The 19,164-nt window shown below is 42.5% G+C and overlaps 2 protein-coding genes across 8 annotated transcripts in view; one reads left to right on the top strand and one right to left on the bottom strand.

The window, feature by feature from the left end:
- Positions 1-9,911, top strand: part of cd99l2.L (CD99 molecule like 2 L homeolog) — a 34,988-nt gene extending 25,077 nt beyond the window's left edge. For 2 of the 4 annotated variants that reach the window (XM_018229913.2, XM_018229910.2), the window contains 4 exons: positions 1,127-1,192; positions 2,454-2,573; positions 7,213-7,278; positions 8,713-9,909. In XM_018229913.2, the coding sequence (XP_018085402.1) occupies positions 1,127-1,192; positions 2,454-2,573; positions 7,213-7,278; positions 8,713-8,777 (317 nt within the window). In that variant the 3' untranslated portion in view covers positions 8,778-9,909. Of the gene's footprint in view, positions 1-1,126; positions 1,193-2,453; positions 2,574-7,212; positions 7,279-8,712 lie in introns of all 4 variants that reach the window. The other 2 variants (XM_018229912.2, XM_018229907.2) reach the window with 2 other exon arrangements.
- A 3,480-nt stretch (positions 9,912-13,391) lies between these two features.
- Positions 13,392-19,164, bottom strand: part of mtmr1.L (myotubularin related protein 1 L homeolog) — a 43,500-nt gene continuing 37,727 nt past the window's right edge. For all 4 annotated transcript variants that reach the window (XM_018229903.2, XM_018229905.2, XM_018229904.2 and 1 more), the window contains one exon: positions 13,392-18,145. In XM_018229903.2, the coding sequence (XP_018085392.1) occupies positions 17,981-18,145 (165 nt within the window). In that variant the 3' untranslated portion in view covers positions 13,392-17,980. The remainder of the gene's footprint in view (positions 18,146-19,164) is intronic.

Raw genomic sequence — 19,164 nt, 5'->3', positions numbered from 1 at the left:
CAGACTGGAATATGATTAAGAGAGGGCCTGAATAAAAAGATGAATAAAAAAAGTAGCAATAATAATACATTTGTAGCCTTACAGAGCATCTGTTTTAGATGGGGTCAGTGACCGACATTTAAAAGCTGGAAAAAGTCAGATGAAGATGACAATTCAAAAACTATAACAAATAAATAATAAAGACCAATTGAAAAGTTGCATAGGTTAATCTATGACGTATAGGGTTGCCACCTTTTCTGGAAAAAAATTTTTGTCCCTATTAATAACATTGGGATCAGCCATCATTTTTACTGGCCAGGCCGGTAAAACACCGCCCAGGTGGCATCCCTAATGATGTACTAAAAGTCAACTTTAAGGTGGATGTAGGGTGGGTAGTGCCGGGTAGCTGGGCATATAGAGTGTCTGGTTTGGGCACAGGTCTGTCCCACCAGCCCTGCACAGAATTCTACACAAGGGTCAGTTTTATCAGGAACCAAATTAACCATGGAACCTGCTTGTTCCTGTGATAGGGCCCTGTGCTAGAAAACTAAGTTGTCCTTTGAGCTGGCCTCCTGTATACAAACTTTTCATCTGAATTGTATGAGTCTACATTTATGAGGGCCTCCAAAACAATATTAGTCTTTTGTGCAGCTCCTCCTGCATTGATTGGCCAAGTAGATCGAATGAAGGTTCCATTGTTCAACCTGAAACAACATTGGAACCACACCGCTGCCCAGCAATTTTAGTCAGCCCATATGTAATATATTTTGGCCCAGTTTGCCCATCTCTCTATTTTGCCAAATTGCAGTAATAGGCAATTGTCAATGTGTGACGGTTGGTGTGATATATGAGTACTTGACCTGTAGTCAGTCTAGCTTATTTGCTCTCAGGCTACACTTATAGTTTTCATGACGTTTGCTTCTGTGTATTTGTATTCCCGCCCATCAAAAAGCTTGCATGTTTATTTAAATGGCAAAACAAGCAGGAATATTTACAGCCCTTTGTGCATTTAGTCATTGTGCATCGCCTGGGCCTGTGGGACTGTGTCTCTGTGACTGTATTATCAGCACAGTGGGAGGATTAGCACATTTGCTAGAACAAGATGTACTTTTTACATCCAAACACTAATGATGTTTTCTTTGTTCAGGTGGCGGCGGAGGAGGAGGCAGAGCCGCGGGTCAGGGAGATAATGATGGCTCTGATTCTAGATTTGGTGAGATTTGTTGAGTCCTTCTTATGCTCTCAGTGTAGTGTCTTTGGGCCTCTTTTAAAGTACGTTATTTTTCTGTACTTTTGTCCGCCCCCACTTCCAAGACCCGGTGCAGTTTCCAGTGTGAAATACTGCCTGTACTTCTCCTGTAGATTACATACACTGAGTCATTCAGAAACCTTTTCAGTTTGGAACTTCCTAATGTGAATACAGTTTTTGTATAACTTTATAGACCAGACTGAGTCAGCAGCTTATTGGCCTGTGTATGAAGCCCTCAGGAAACCTTGCTTTACTAATGTTTGGCTGTAAATCAGGCAGATATCCATCATGCAGGATCCCGTTATGATGTCGTTTTTATTTCTAAATTAAACTGCAAATAATTCACTCTACAATATAATATTTCATTCCGGAACCAGCAAGTGTATTCGTTTTAGTTGTAATATAGGTCTGTAGGCAGCCATCTCAGGTCATTTTGCCTGGTCATGTGCTTTCAGAAAGAGCCAGCACTTTAGGATGGAACTGCTATTGTTTCTCCTACTCAATGTAACTGAATGTGTCTCAGGGGGACTTGGATTTTACTACTGAGTGCTGTTCTTAGATCTACCAGGCAGCTGTTATCTTGTGTTAGAGAGCTGTTATCTGGTTAACTTCCCATTGTTCTGTTGTTAGGCTGCTGGGGGGGGGGAGGGAGGGGTGATATCACTCCAACTTCTAGTACAGCAGTAAAGAGTGACAGAAGTTTATCAGAGCACAAGTCACATGACTGGGGTCAGCTGGGGAACTGACAATATGTCTAGTCCCATGTCAGATTTCAAAATTGAATATAAAAAAATCTGTTTACTTTTTTGAGAAATGGATTTCAGTGCAGAATTCTGCTGGAGCAGCACTATTAACTGATGTGTTATGAAAACATGATAGTATCCCTTTAATGTTATTGTTCTCAGCATGAAAGGGTGTCCTTGCCAGTATTTAATGTATTTTATGTATTTAATGGTTCTCCCTTAGAGCACTGCAGTGGCCAAAATGCTGCTGTGCCTTATGCATTATGTAGTCTTACACGAGTTTGGAGTTATATAAATAGATGACTAGTGGAAGCTTGACGACATCAGCTCCAAATAAAAAAGCATTATTTCCAAATATTTACTAAACTTTAAATCTCAGGCTCTGAGGGTGGACTTTATCTCGGGAGTCCTGTGCCTATTACAAGAGATGTGTGCCATGGGTTCCTTGCATTTCCTTATAGACATGTCTCTTCTCATGACAGGCAGTCAAGCAGAGACTGGGACTATTGCTGGGATTGCCAGTGCTTTGGCAATGGCATTAATTGGTGCAGTATCCAGCTACATTTCATACCAACAGAAGAAGTTCTGCTTCAGTATACAAGGTAAATGTACACCTTACAGTTGCATCTAACAGCCTCACAAATGCCTACGTTCTGAGATGGCACTTAGTATTTTAGTTTATTGAGCAGATTTAAGGCATGTTATTCTATAATGTAATGTTTGGCTTCTTTGAGCACATATCTGTATGTTTATGGCAAAAAAAGGTGTAAATGTTGATTTTAAAAAAAATGGTCTCTGCCCTTGTTTGGTGATGTGTGCTGTATTTCAGTGCCTTTTTTTAAAAACAAACATTAAAGGAGAAGGAAAGGCTTGGTTGCATTCGGGGAGCCAAATGTTAGGCACCCCCAAGTGATTGTATTGACTTACCTGAAACTCCTGGCGGTGCTCCTATCAGCAGAAAACTGCACCTGCCCTGGGTTATTCCAGTGAGCACCACGGAGCAATCCTCTTCCGGCTTCTTCTTTCTTCAAATTTCCCGGGGCAGACGCATCCGCAGTAGAATGAAATAGCCGATTTTTCAGTTAAAGTTCGGCTCTTCGTTTTACTGCACATGCGCAAGTCACATGAAGGAAAGAAAAAATGTGATTTTTTTACCCCCAAAAAATTCAAGGTTTAGTTAATAACCCCCTTAAAGTAGAACTAAAGCCTAACTAAAGAAGTAGCTAGATCTGTTACCCAAGGCAACCACAGTCCTTTAGCAGGGAAGATCTGTGCCTCCAAAGATGCCCCAGTAGCTCTTCATCTTCTTTTCTGCTGATTCACTGCACATGCTCTGCGCTGCTGTCACTTACTGACTGTAGGGACCCACTCACATTATACAGTACACATAGAATAGAAATGTCACAATATACGGCTGATTAGTAATTAATACAGATAACTACTACATGGCAGCACAGAAACCAGTGCAACTAGCATCAGAATTTAATAATCAGCCTTGTAGCATCAACTTATATTATAGACCAACATCATTTTCTGCTTGTAAATTTGTGACGACCCCTAAGCTTAGCTTCTCAACAGCTGCTCAGAGCCCACTGAGCATGTGAGCGTGACAGACACTTTCCAAGATGGTGACACGTTTGAAGTCCTGGATCATTGCTGCTATTGAGAAGCTGAAACTTTAGGCTGGTACCACGTTCAGTATAGAAAATATGGCATTTTTAGCCTTATTCATTTTTAGGGTTTAGTTCTCCTTTAATAACCTGTCCATGAAATTGTTTAGCAGTGTAGATGACTTGTCTCTCAGACATGTAACAGGAAACCAAGTTGATAATCCCCTGTGCAACTTCCCCCGTGGACAGAGCTGCTTCCCATGGGGGAGATGAATTAGGCAGAAAACTACAGAAGTGCAATAGAATGGAGAGGACCAGCAACTCATCCATTAAAGTGCATTAACAGGGTTTCTCCTTTCACCTACTATTGCAGCTTCATTTATTAATCATTGACATCATAATCTGTCACGTTAGTCTTTTTTGAACCCCTTCATGTGCATATAAGGTGGGAAGCAAAGGTATGGGTCTATGGGGCAAATTCACTAAGATGCGAAGTTGCGCCAGGTGCAACTTCGCCACACTTCGCCAGGCGTAGTTTCGCCAGGGCTCCGCAAATTCACTGAAATCCGAAGTTGCGCACAGGGGTAGCGTAAGGTTGCGAAGTTGCGCTAGCGTTGATTCGCTATATAAAGCGAAGTTACGCTAGTTAAGGCTAATTTGCATACGGTGCGAAATTCAAATTTCAATGGAGGAACACGTATCTGCACTACAAATGCCTAGAAAACTTTCAAATCAGCAAATAAAAATTTTATTTTGCCCTACACATGTGCCCACTGTCTAGGTAAGTTGCCATGAGTCAGGAAATGTAGGGGGGAGGAAGGGGAGCCCCAAAAATTTTTCGATCTTTTTCAGCCTATCAGCCATAATGTAGAAAACACGCCAGCGTTTTTTTGGGACTTAGAAAAAAAATTTTTTTTTTTAAACAATCCCTATCTACTCTATTGCGCTTCGCCAGGTCTGAGGTGGCGAAGGAAGTCTAGCGTAAAAGGTAGCGTTCAGTACACTGCGCAAGTTAGTGAATTTGCGTAGTTTCGTCGCTAGCGAAGATTCGCCTGGCGTAAGGTTGCGAAGTAACACTAGCGAAACTACGCCAGCGTTCGTTAGTGAATTTGCGCAGTAGCGAAAATGCCAAACGCTAGCGAATTAACGCTAGCGTTCGGCGCTTCGCGCCTTAGTGAATTTGCCCCTATGAGTCTAGAGCTTCATAACATTGGCCGATGCTCACTTGTCACAATGGTGTTTTTTCTCACATTCAAAGCTGCTGTTGGGAAATATTCCAGCCCTAATGGAATATAATAATGATGCCTGTAACATACACTGATTTGTAAAAGCTAAACCACAAAGCCACGCTGAGCACCCTAACACTCGTTTATAGCAGTATTTAGGGAATTCTTTAGCCCTTGCTGTATCATTTAGGGATATTAGACATCACAAAGGCATTCTGTGGCCACATAAAGGTACAATGCTATGGAACGTATAGTGACTTATAATATCCTCCTGTTTGCATGAAGGCAAACGTTTATGTTATATTTAAAGGGGAAAATAAACATGTATTATAAGCTTTAGCATACTGAAATAAGAAACTTTGCAAATACAGTCAATGAAATATTCTGTACCGTTTTTGAAATAAGTAAGTTTATCTTTACTATTATTCTCGCAGCATTTGTTTCTCTTCATTCTGTCTTCATGCAGCAGTTACTGAAGCTTTTATTAAATTGTCATTTTCCCGAAAGTTCCCCTTTAAACAGGGTCCGCATAGCTGACAGTATCAGGCTGGCATGTTAGTAAAGGGAGGCCACCAGGAACATATTATGCTGCAGTAATACATTGCATAGCCATCTGTTAAATGCCCATAGGAGTATTGATTGTCAGGAGCCATCCCCCCACCTCTATCAATAGGGGAATGGAGAGAGATTAGCTGCAAACAGATGAACAGGCTCAAGTCCCTTGAGAGTCAAGCGCTGATAACAGGAGATGAGGCAACACATCAGCCTGTGGCTATCAGTAAAAGATAAGGGGAATAAGTTAAATCCTAGTAAAGATGTCACAGAACTTAAGCAGACAACATATTTAAGAGCCTGGCATTGGTCTTGGAAATACTTGCCATGGGCTGAAGCTCTCCTGTCTTACTGAAGCTTCGTTCCCTGCTCGGGGCCCTGTTATATTGTGTATTTTATTGTAAATGGTGTTCATAGGGCACAGACCCTCTGGGCATTTTTAGGGTGCAACTACATGGGCGATTTCACCGAGATTGTGCCGGATCCGACGCTCCAAAATGCAGGCGTCAAGTCGGATGTGACAGAAAACATGGTAAGCAACAGGAACGTTCAACGGATGAACTCTGCACCACCGACACTTGTATTTCTTAGGGTAGAGTCCTGCGCGGGTCCATTTTTTGGAACCTGTACCCGCAACCTGCAATCCGCAACCTGGACACACAACCTGCATTCTTACCTGCTTGGACCCGCTACCTGACCCAACCCGCAAGTACCTTATACGCAACCCGGACCCGCTGACCATCAAGAATCAGGAAGTGCTGTCGTTGTAAACCGGGAGTGACATCATCGGAAGTAGGCGTGATCATAAAAAATTAGCAAAAATTGCTATTGAGAAAACCTGTGGCCTGACCCAAAAAACCCGCTGACTCGCGTCTATACCCGCACCCGGAACTTCAACCCGCAGGGTACCTCAGGTTTTTGCAGGTAACCCGCAGGTACCTGACGTGCTGCAGGACTCTTTCTTAGGGTAAAACTACATGGCGATTTCACAATTGTGCCGGATCCAACGATCTGCGCTAAAACGCAGGCTTCAAATCAGATGCGAAGGAAAACAAGGTAAGAAATGCAAATGGATGGTGTCGCAGGGTTCATCCGACGTGACACGACTGTCGCATTCGACAGTTGTGTCGCTTCGGACAAACGCTGCAACACCATCTGATGTTCCTGTTGCTTTTCTGTCACATCCGACTTGACGCCTGCGTTTTGGCTCAGATGGTCAGATCTGGCTCAATCGCCATGTAGTTGTACCCTAAAGTAAATATATTCAGGTTGTAAATTGCTTAAACAGCTTTTGAAAGTTGACGCAGCAGCTCCCCTTCTGGTGGGGGGATAAAGTGATTGCCCAGTGAGAAGCTGCTTTTAAAAAGGGAAAGAGATGATATGGCTATTGGATACTGTGGTGTGTGAAGTTGATAACCCTTATACTGCTCTGTGTTCTAATGCACCTTCTATTCCTCAACTCCCAGATTTATTCACAAGAGACACAATAGAGATGAATAAGGGAAAGCACTGACTGCTCCCCTCTCCTGCACGCCATTACTTTATCCTTATAATAGAAATGCCCAATGAGCCATGAAGAACAAACCGTTTTTGCTCTAGGACAAAGACAATGATAACTCCAGACACGTCTGTTAAACGAATGTGGCTCTGACTGAGATGAGCTGAGAGCCTTAATTCTGCCTGCTCTCACCTGTTGTGTTCTGGAGACAAGTAGTACATATTTGTCACTGGGACCCCTCCTATTGCTAAAATGCACCTCAACCATTCAACTGCTTCTCTTGCGTGGCTGCGTTTATGTGATCTTACTGAGCCTGTTGCAATAATTGTGCCTTTCCTTTCTATTTGCTTCACAGAAGGTCTTAATGCCGAGTATGTGAAGGGAGAGAATATGGAGGCTGTAGTGTGTGAAGAGCCACAAGGTAAGAAATGCCATTTTAGCCCTGATTCACCCATTCTTTCTTGTTTCCCAAACTGTTATAACCAAACCTCTCGTCCCTCTTCTTACCAAAGGATCTTCATGCTATAAAGCAAGCTCATGCCTTGATGTGTGAGTGGCCAGCCATATTCTATAGAACTCTATACTTTTCCCCTAGTTTTCAAGATATTGCCAGCTTTTACACGGGAGGCCCATTTATCAAAGTATCAAATTTTGAATTCATCTGAATTTTTTTTTGACTCAAATATACTCAAAATTTGATTGTGGGGTTATTTAGTTAAAAAAAAAATAGAATATCTAAAAGTCGAACGAATATTATCGACCTGAAAACTCGAAAGGAAGGCTAGTAACAGCTTCAAAATGGTCACTGGACCTCTCCCATTGACATTTACATGAACTCAGTAGGTTTTAGGTGGTGAATAATCGAAATTCTAATTTTTACAAGGGTCAAGGTTTGATAATTATATACAGATCTCTGAGGAAGTGCAGTGACACGAAACGCGTCAGACCTCAGCCGCTGTTTTTTCCAGTGCATCAAGATGTGTTAATAAAGGAACTTTTTTTTACTTACAACTTAAAGGGGACCCGTCACCTGAAAAAATTATTCAGAATCCAATTTTGTCACATTAGTCAAGCAAAATGAACTTTAATTACACTATATACATGATTTGAATCTTGTTTCCTTCAGTCTGGGATTTCATAATTATAGCAAGCAGGCAGGAGCCATTTTGTGGACACTGTTATTAAAACAAGTCTTGAATCATCCCAGAATCTTGTTTGTGCACCAGAATGGGGGACCTGATGCATACCCCCCAACTGTCCCTTTTTCGGAGGGACAGTCCCTCTTTTGACAGCTCAACCCGCAGTCCCTCATTTCTACTGGAAAGTCCCTCTTTTCTCAGCCAGAAAAAGAAACAAAGTTTCTCACTCAATTGGCTTTTAGCAGAGAGCCCAGAACAGCTAACAGGTGCAAATAAGATACTTTGTAACAATTTTGAGACACAAAAAAAAACAGTTTAGATAAGGAGAAATATTTTCAAACTTTCATAACCTGCCAAATTTTGTAAAACAAACATGGTAATTAGGGGGTGTGACCACAGAAAGGGGTGTGGTCAAAAATTGCTGCGCTATGTGCGGAATTTTTTGTCCCTCTTTTTACTTCCAAAATCTTGGGAGGTATGCTGATGTCCATCCCCATGCCCTGGTTACACAATTAAATGGTTAAGAGAACTGGGGGAATGTGTGGAGAGCAGTGACATGTAGGAAGTTCTGAATAGAAAGTGAAAGTAATTGTCTGCCCCGCCTCTAGGTTGATAAGTAGCAAATTCATGAAATTAGCAGTGTAGTGTAAGCGGGTGTTTAGTTGCTTATAAGAGGGCACTTACAGATGGTAACCATATCCATTGTTGCATTTCAGTGAATTATTCTGCTCTGGAATCTCAGTCGGCGGCTCCACTAAGAGAAGACGGTGCAAAGGTTTGAGGTGGGATCCAGGGAAGCAGCAGAAGTCTATGCCAGTTGTACACTGTCTCAGAAACCTGTGTGTGTTTCATTTACTGAAGCTTTGTGGCAAAACAAAACCTGGGATCTCCAGCCTGGAGCTGTCTGTCTGTCTGTCTGCTGTAACTGAACTGCAGCTTGTAGCAATGTCAGCTCTGATGAGCTCCTCTATTGGGCAGTGCCCGGACATACAGAGATGCTTTTGTGTTTGTTGTTTACACCCTTTAGTGCACTGCTCTGCTGAGTATATTGGTACTTTGTAAATACATGTTATTAATAATAATAATGCTCTCTGGTACAGGCCAGGGGTTAGTAGCTCAGTTGTAGCCACCACCAGCCCCAGGTTGTTGATCCCAGCTTTAAAGAGTTCTGTGTTTACATTTTAGTGGCAGGCATTTCATTTTGTATCATTTTTGTGAATGTGTCGAAATCACGGTGACGCACAAACCACAAGAGACGGGTTTTTGCAAAAGCTAATGCCTTGATATTGTTTTATAAACACTCTTATATCTGGCCTATCAGCCAAACACTTACCCACTCCTGTCATGGACCGTGCATGATACCACAGCGTTTCCTTCCCTCTATAATAACAGCAACACTGTAGCAATAATAAGGAATCTCTCTTTAAATGTCAGAGGAAATTCCCGTTAGCATTTTTAGTAAATCCCATGTAACATCTCAGAAGGGTTAAAAACTCCATCCCGACTCCCTCAGGACTAAACTGATAGCAGCAGCCTTGTACTTTCTCATTGGTCCAAGGGCATGCAATCCTTTCCTGGTGTATCTGCCAGTACATTTGTATTGTATCTCATCTATATGTTTCTGCTAGCATGTATTATTGTATGGTTCCCTTTTATATTTATACCAATACCCAGCATTTCCTCCTAACCAACAGCATTTAATTGCCCTCCTCCTGACAATGTGTAACCCTTCTATGGGACAATATGTTACTGGCATTAACATTATTCCCACAACTACCTCCTTACATTGTTACATTAAGGGTCAGGCCACACAAGCAGATTCGGGGAAATTAGTTGCCCCATCGACAATCTCCCCGAACTGCCCTCTGCCGGCTAAAATGAAAATTGACTGCGGCAATGCACACGCTGTGCTTTGTTTTCTGAAGTTGCCTCACAAGGAAAACGAAGTGCCGCGTGTGCATTGCCGCAGGCTACTCCGACCAAATCTGCGCGGGTTTTTCCCCTTTATTTATCAATACATTTTCCCGAAAATTTCCTGTGCTGGGAAAACCCCGAAACAAAACGTGGAAAAACTAATTTTTCTGATTTTCCACCTAAAAACTCCCAAAAACGTGCCCAAAACCCATTGCACGAAAACCCAGCGCACGATTATTGCACGAAACCAAGATAATCTTTGTGACTTCTCCCATTGTTTTATATGTAACCTCGGCAGTTCTGAGATGCCGGATTTTCAGATTTTGACTTCTTCCATCCTCTGGGATAAATCCCGAAAAATTTGTGGTTTTTTTTCCACCAAAAATTCACATTCTATGGTAAAGAAAACACGTTTTTTCAGGGGTTTTGGCATTCGGAGTTTAATAAATAACCCCCTAAATCTCATGTGCCACTCGGCTGCCCAGATTGTCAGTTTGTAAAGATTCCTTTCATTTTCTGTGTAATATACTATATCCCTTGTAAATACACTGCTGCCAGTGCGAAGAGATCAGGGCCCCTTTACTGTAACATTGAGCAAAATTGTGCCTCATGCACAGAGCACTTGTGTTTGGGACTATACTGTATGTAGGCTGCCGTGCATGTGAATGGAATGAGGGGACACCTATGGGTGCCCACCTACTGCTCCTCGGGATGTAGCAATGCCAGATGATGGTGGTAGAGGATTCAGTCCCTGAGCTCCATTCAGCTGTTCATTTTGAATTCTCTTTCATTATTGCAGCATGGCTACCAAGGTCACAGAATACCACTATCTAGACTATACACACTAAGGGGCCGATTCACTAACTTCGAGTGAAGGATTCGAAGTAAAAAAACTTCGAATTTCGAAGTGTTTTTTGGGCTACTTCGACCATCGAATGGGCTCCTTCGACTACGATTCGAAGGATTTGAACTAAAAATCGTTCAACTGTTCGACCATTCGATAGTCGAAGTACTGTCTCTTTAAAAAAAACTTCGCCCCCTAAAACCTACCGAACTCAATGTTAGCCTACGGGGAAGGTCCCCATAGGCTTTCCTAAGTTTTTTTGATCGAAGGATATTCCTTCGATCGTTGGATTAAAATCCTTCGAATCGTTCGATTTGAAGGATTTTATCGTTCGATCGAAGTCGAAGGATTTTAATTCCCAGTTGAATATCGAGGGTTAATTAACCCTCGATATTCGACCCTTAGTGAATCGGCCCCTAAAAGTCCACTTGCACGTAAATTCCCCTTTCAATACTGGTTTTCGTGATTCCATAGCAACCCCAAGCATTTTGTTCCAGTTGTACTGTGAAATGGAGTCTGTCTGAATAATGGACAGAAGCAGCAATTAGTAGAATACCGTGACAAGCTTCTATAGGGTTCTCTGCATTAGTAGCGAATTAGTAGTAGTGCATTAGTAGTGCATTTGTTCAGCTTTATAGAGGTATGCCAGAGCTTGCAGGTTCTTACCTGTCCAATTTGGTTCCAGCCAGTCATTTTTAATAGGAATAAATTGTGCAAAATCACTTTTCACTGGACTCTTGCTGCGCCATGCACTGATAGGCTGAGATTTGGGGCGGGGTTGAAGGATGGGGCATACTGTATGTGATGTCAGCTCTGTGCTTCCTCAGGTGCAGCTTGTTCCATTCACATAATGGGGGGGGGAGGTATAGAAGAGATTTTGCTTACAATGAAATACTTTGGGTTATTGTGTTGCAGCCTGTAAAATTTATTGTGTGGAAACATCATGTTCACTGAACAAAACCACAATAAATCTTTGTCTCTCTCTGTGTCTGTGCTTTCCTGATACTCTGCTGCCAGTAACCATGGAGAGGAATGGCACAGCTTGCTCTCCTCTTTCTCTTCTCATTGACTCCGTCTCTCTCCTGTGCTCAAAGCCCCATCTCTCTCTCTGTGTATAGAAACCTGCAGCTTTAGTGGCAAATATTTGGGGGAGACAGAACTACTTCCCTGACTGCTCTGGGCCCATTGCAGCTGTATTTATGTATCTCTAAGGGGCAGATTTATCATCAGAGCTCACCACAGAAAAACTCCCCACTTTCTATACATTCCTATGGGATTTATATACATTGTCTCTTTCACCCATTGATAAATACACTTGAAAAAAACCCCCATAGGAATGAATAGAAAGCTGGTGAGTCTCTGTGACGAGCCCTAATATGACATTTTGAAAAGGAAAATACAATATTGGAGAAAAACAAAGTTCAGAATGTCATTACGACAGACGCCCCTTTTAGTAACGTTTTTGATACATTTCAGCAGAGGCAAAAGAAAATCTTTGAAATCTTATTTGTTAATGTTGGTGCAAATGTCACAAACTCTTGTGGATTTCCCCTGTAACATAACTATAGTCTGAGCTACAGTCCTGCAGCGGGTCGGGTACCTGCGGGTTACGTGCAAAAAAAGCGGCACCCTGTGGAATGAGGGGAGGATTTTCAGTTGCAGGTATAGATGTGGGTCTCATCTAAATTTCTTATGTGCTATTGTCTATATTTTACTTCTTTTAAAGTTTTACAAAACTTGTTTCTGTCCCTGCCCACTATTGATGATGTCACTTCCAGTTTGCAGCACCATCACTTCCTGTTTGATGGTGGTCGGCGGGTTGCGGATAAGGCAGTTGCGGGTCCAGGTCGGCTGCAGATCAAAGTGGGTAAAGCACAGGGCCCAACGTACACCCTGCTCTTATTATGGGCTGTGCCTGGAGCTTTGGCTTGTGTTTTCCTATAGGACCAGTGGAAACGCTCCACACTGACATGAGCACAACTGTGTATCAATATGGGGCAGCCAATTGCAGTGAACCTTGCAGCATCGCTACACCTACTGGAATTCTAGATTTAATTGGTTATCTAAAGACAATTTATCCATGTGGCTCTGGCCTGTCAAACCCTGAAACATTTCTCTCCTAAAATTAAACTTATCACAGGTCGAATGTTAGAGCTTTGTGAGGTTTTTGAGAGTTATTGAGTGAAAAAAACAGAACATCATGAAGGCTATTAACATCTTCAAATGTTTCAAGGCACCTCTGCCATTGACTTCTACATGACTGTGACCTGTTTTAGCTCGAGTATTTTCAGATTCAAGTTATTTCTAGCAATGGGGTATAATAATTTTTTTTTTTTAAGCCTGACAATTCAAGTTTTGATTAAAAAATCCCCTGGAAAACTTTTCAAAAATTGTTCAAGTAAAAAACAACTCGACCTTTAACAAATAACCCCCCAAATATTGCTTAAATTAAAGGGGAACTCCACCCAACTTTTTTTTTTCTGCACGGGTCACCGGGAGAAACACTAAGGCAGCCTTGCATTGTAGGCACACCCCTGAGGATCTATTCTTATTGCCACCTACAAACACCAATGAGAAGATGTTGCTCATTTCCCAGAAGGCCGCACAGCAAGCAATGAGAGAGCACAGCACGAGATGTATAATAAAAAGGCTTTTATTTCAGCACTTTTGAACAGATATATACCTGAATGTCAGAAAAGAAGTCACTACAGATTCACTTTACAGTATATACACTGGAGTAAACATCTTTGTGCTTACAGATATGTAACAGCTATAAATACTCTTCCATGTACAAAAATAAATGCACAGCAGCATCCGTATAGCGGGCGTGTAACGTGTCTACATGTGACCAATTATATACTCCACGTGTGGGGCAACGGTACATATCCCATGGAAGGACTTCATAACGGGACACTCATCCTGGAATAAACGGCCGGGAAGTGACTATGCTCCTAAAATAAAGGCACATAGAGAAGCCATACACGGGGAGCCAGGCGACTATTATTATACAGTCTTCCTATAGAGGGGAGGACTCTCTGCATTAGTTCTTGTTTACATTCCATTACTAAGATTGGAGATATCTACTGTATCTCTGGAGATGTTTCCCATAGCAACCAAACAGCAATTCGCTTTAAACAGTCACCTACAAGTCAGAAACAAAAGCAAAGATCTGATTGGTTGCTATGGGCAACATGTCCAGAAATCTCAGGAGATATTTATCGCCAATGTTAGTAAACCACAGCTAATGAGCACTTGATATAGATTAGGAATGCACCGAATCCACTATTTTGGATTAGGCTGAACCCCTGAATCCTCAGCAAAAGATTCGGCCGAATACCGAAACAAATCCTAATTTGCATATGCAATTAGGGGTGGGAAGGGGGAACATTTTTTAACTCCTTGTTTTATGACAAAAAGTCACACGATTTCCCTCCCAGGCCCTAATTTGCATATGCAAATTAGGATTTGGTTCGGCCGGGTAGATGGACTGCTCAAAAAGGCCGAATCCCGAATTCGGTGCATCCCTAATATAGACGTATGCTGCAGACTACACCGATTTCTAAGCATAAATGCAACACACTTACTGTATATGGGCTTTTGCCAGAGACCCTCCATTTGCTTGCCGATAATGTAGAACCGATGTTTCCATATTTTATATCATTGCTCAACTTCAAATTCACTTTTAGTATTATACAGACATTGATACTCAGACAATTTGCAATTGGTCTTCCTTTTTTAATGGGTTTTCAGTTATTTAGCTTTTTGTTCAGCAGCTCTCCAATTTAGTATTTCAGCAGCTGTTGCTATAGTCTTATATACCCAAGCAACCAGGCAGTGGTGTGAATGACATACAATAGGAGAAGGCCTGAATAGAAAGATCGGTAATAAAAAAAAAAAAAAAAAAAAAGAGTAAGGCAAATACTCCTTAAACAATAATGAAGACCAATTGCAGTTGCTAGAAATCTGGCATTCTACAGAAAACTTAAAGGGGTTGTTCACCTTTAAATTAACTTTAAGTATGATGTAGAGTGTGATATTCTCAGACAATTTGCAATTGGTTTTTATTTTTTATTATTTCTGTTGATTTAGCTTTTTATTCAGCAGCTCTCCAGTTTGCAATTTCAGCCATCTGGTTGCTAGGGTCCAAATTATCCTAGCAACCATGCATTGATTTGAAAAAAAGACTGGAATATGAATGGGAGAGAAGCGGAAAAGAAAGATGAGTAACAAAAAGTAGCAATAACACAATAAATGTGTAGCCTTACAGAGCATTGGTCTGTAACCCCCATTTTAAAGCTGGAAAGAATCAGAAGAAGGCAAATAACTCAAAAACTATACAAAAGAAAAAATGATGGCCAATTGAAAAGTCGCTTCAAATTAGCCATTCTATAACCTACTAAAAGTTACTGCAAAGGTGAACCACCCCTTTAATTTCAAGCTACCGAGTAGGTCAATGGCTAGTGAGCTCCATTTAACTGGAAGGGAAAGGGGTGATTACAGGGATGAAGTGGAATCTCTAGCTGCTCCCTAGTGAAAACAAAGGAAAATATACCTCCCAGCAGACTCATTCCATTGGGCTTACGTAGAAAAGGTGAACAAACACTAAATCTGTACTGCCAAAAAGAAATATAAATGTAGCTTTTTTACACAGATATAAAGGAGTCCACATACTGACACTGGTACAAACCATTCCCCCTCCCTTTGTTCTATTGTGATCTGATGGATTGTGGGACTTGTTGCCTAGCAATAACCCCTCCCCCCTGCTGCAGGTGAAACGGTTAAGATGACCAATTTGACAGCAGCTAATGAGTAAAATGTCATTAGAAAAGAAGAGCAGCTGGAGCACAACCCCAAGGAATGTCAGTGGCAATTACAGTGAAGTCTCTGAGGAGTGAGGGCACATTTCATGGTGACCAGTGACAGAGGATTCAGGTGGGACAGTGACCTCATCACTTACAGGAAGACACACAATCCAGGGAATAGAGCGGGAAATCATCTTTTCTAGCTCCGCCCCTATTCATCATTCACACGTTACAAGAGCAGCACAATGATCAGTTTAAAGGGAACGGGTCTGTTATTGAGGGGTCAGTATTAGGGTTACTACCCATCTCATAACAATGGGGCACCCCATATCCATAGTTTTGGGGTGGGAGACAAGCAACTTCCCAGCCCCTTCTGCCCCATCCTCATATAGCAACGCCTCCCACCTGTAACTAGTCATCAGTTAAAGGGCCAGTACGCTTTCTTTTTCAATACCAGTGCAACACTTTGTGCTGACCAAAATGTCTCCAGTATTTTCGCCTATGAATTGGGAAGCACCCGAGATTTGGCTAGAATATGGCGAGTGCCGGTATCTCTTCCAATAAATATATATAGTAACTGTATATTGCCATATGCATCCCGCCGACATAACATTTTTGCACTGATACGGCACATATTTTGTCGGTTGCAGCTCGTGCATAGAAGGATGTCTAATAGTATCTACGAGCAACAGCAATGGAGTTGGTGTATAATAAAGCCTTTACATTGATGCACGATGTTGTCCAGCGTTAGCACAGTCTCCATTAATGGAGAAATATATAGATATTTAAATACCTGTGCACATGAAGTTGCAGTATTCACACAAATACCCAGTAGCCAATCACCACTCACATCACCCATGAGTTCTTCTTTGCACTCAAAGCCTCCAATAAACAAGAGGGGAAACACTAGTCTCTTTCATGCTGTGTTGGACCCCAGACTTGATCAGGAAAGCATTTTGTGTGGCGCTAGATCAGTGATCCCCAACCAGTAGGTCATGAGTAACATGTTGCTCTCCAACCCCTTGGATGTTGCTCCCAGTGGCCTCAAAGCAAGAGCTTATTTTTGAATTTCAGGCTTGGAGGCAAGTTTTGGTTGTATAAAAAACAGCTGTACTGCCAACCAGAGCCTCAATATAGGTTGACAATCCACATAGAGGGACAATCACAGCACCTATTAGGCAGCCCAAGAACATTTTTCATGCTATTGTTGTCCCCAACTCCTTTTACTTCTGAATGTTGCTCATGGGTTCTAAAGGTTGCGGATCCCTGTGCTAGATACTGGGAAAAGTACAATGGCTCATGTCATGCAATAGATACAATAACCTGAGAGAGATGGCTGATGGCTGGCTACAATCACACAATGGCTCCTTCCGATGTATGAAGCCTCTGCATAAACACCCAATACATATGCCCAGTTTTCTGTCCTACCCCCCGTATAACACTGCACAACCTACACATTGTCCCCCTTTCCAATCCTGCCTTGTCACTTACACAACAACTAGAAAATACTTTACAATATATTATGTGCAGCCTATCAGCCAGCACAGCATTAAAACCCCACAGACACTAAAACAAATACTTGCAAAATACTATTATCTATGTTCAACCCTCTAGCAAACACACCAACATAGCCCCACCCACACGCTGCCCAATGTCCCTGTCGTACATTCCTGCCAAATACTCCCCTCCCTGTGCAGCACAGACATGGTCCCATTTGGAATAAGTACAGACGTATGGAAATATATATATAAATGGCAGCTGCAGGGACTCTCCTATTAAATGGGCTGCCTCTGAGAAATGAAAGTTCTACCCCTCCTGCTAGTGCAACACACACTGGTGTGGATTGAGCAAGGACATCTCAAGAAAACTGGGCAGACACCACACCTCTTTTAAAGAGAATACGCCCCCAAAAGCTCCACCCACCTCATAAGGAGGTAGCACCGCTCTGCACTGGACTAAACCATTCACTATATGTAGGGTTTTCCCAGATAAATACAATTTGATCCCTTTAAACTGCAGATAGGCACATCTCAACACCAACAGCGACTCAATAAACCCCCCCCCCGGCCCCAAGGTTAAACTACAGATTGTCCCTCTCAGATTCTTATAAAAAAAAAAGTAACAGATATAAAGTGCCCCTCGAGGAGGGAGATCACAAGATAAACATTAAAATGATAAAAAGCATGTAAACAATGTTTGGGCTATTTACACATGCCAGCTAAGTGGAGATGTCCTTGTTCAATAGTTGGGGACAGTTTGCAGCAGGTGAGTGACGTGAAGGTGACACTGACAGCACAAGGAACCCTGGGAAAGTGTTTGGGTGCTGCTATTTCAGCCCACAGCTGTGTGTCCAATAGACAGGTGATGGCACCTTGCAGTGTGCACCCAGTCTTGGTTTCACATTCACACAAGTTCACTGCTTGGCTACACAGCTGTGTGCACTGGGGTGGCGGAATGTGAAGGGGAGGAGCCCCGGTCAGAGGAGGAGGAGATGGATCTTGTCGCGGCCTCACGTTGCAGCTCCTCCACTTTCTTCTGAAGCTCCGCTCGAATGGCCAGGAGATCCTTCAGGTTCTGATGAATTGGCATCTAAGGTTTGTAGGAAACACAAGGCAATTAGTTTCTATAGCAACCAGCCACAATCATTCAGGAGCCAAATGTGCTCCAACTATGGCCACAACTACTGAACCTGGCGAGGAGGAAACCGCCCCCACTTGCCAACTAATCTCACAGACACCCTCTCAACCACAGAGCCGCACCTACTGAATGCAGCCAAAGTGCCGAGTCCCTCACGTTGGAAACAGGTGCAACCCCCCAGGATCAAAGATTGGATAAACAAAATAAACAAGTTACACAGATTTGAGGAGCTCTCCACAACGTCACAACATTTACAGCCAAATGGGTTATCTGGGCTCTCTTCAAAGAAAACTCTAATGAACATGTAAGGACTACTGATGTGCAAGTCGGGTTTTTCTGGACCCAACCAGACCCACACCAACCTGAGCCCATCCACACCTGTCTCCTCCTCCCCTATTTTAAGGCCTGCGCCTCCCGTCCCTCTGATGACACCACAAAAGGGGGGGGGATAGTGTGTGCCTACAAAAATAGTGTGAGGTCTCGGAGAACAGGCAGAAGAGCTCAACCCAAACCCACCCGCGCCCCGAAAAGTAGGTGCTTAGGTTGGCCCAAACCTGCCCGACCCGCACATCACTAGTAGGGACAAAGCCCAGCCAAACCCTGGGCTCTTTATCTTCAGGCTCTTTATACAGCCAACTCTCCACCCCCCCCCCCCCTTTTTTTTATTGCTCCCCCTCCTTCTTCTCCACTCCCATAAACTAACCTAGCCCCCCACCCCCCAATTGAGGAATATCTTTCATGAATCACAGAATTACTGTAGTGACCAACTAAGCAGGATAACTATAGACTGTGCAAATGTACTCGCCTATTATATATATACGTGCTACTGTTACCAATGTTGTGTTTTTGTATTACTAAAAACATACAATAAAAATCATAATTGGAAAAATCTGACAGACACTTCTAACAAAGCTCCACGTGGCGGAATTATTCAGTAACTAAATTGGTTGAATACACAAAGGAATTGGTGG

Source organism: Xenopus laevis, chromosome 8L (assembly GCF_017654675.1).
Source record: "Xenopus laevis strain J_2021 chromosome 8L, Xenopus_laevis_v10.1, whole genome shotgun sequence".
Lineage (NCBI taxonomy): Eukaryota > Metazoa > Chordata > Amphibia > Anura > Pipidae > Xenopus > Xenopus laevis.
Note: the sequence above shows the minus strand (reverse complement) of the source record. Positions and strands in the feature narration are given on the sequence as shown.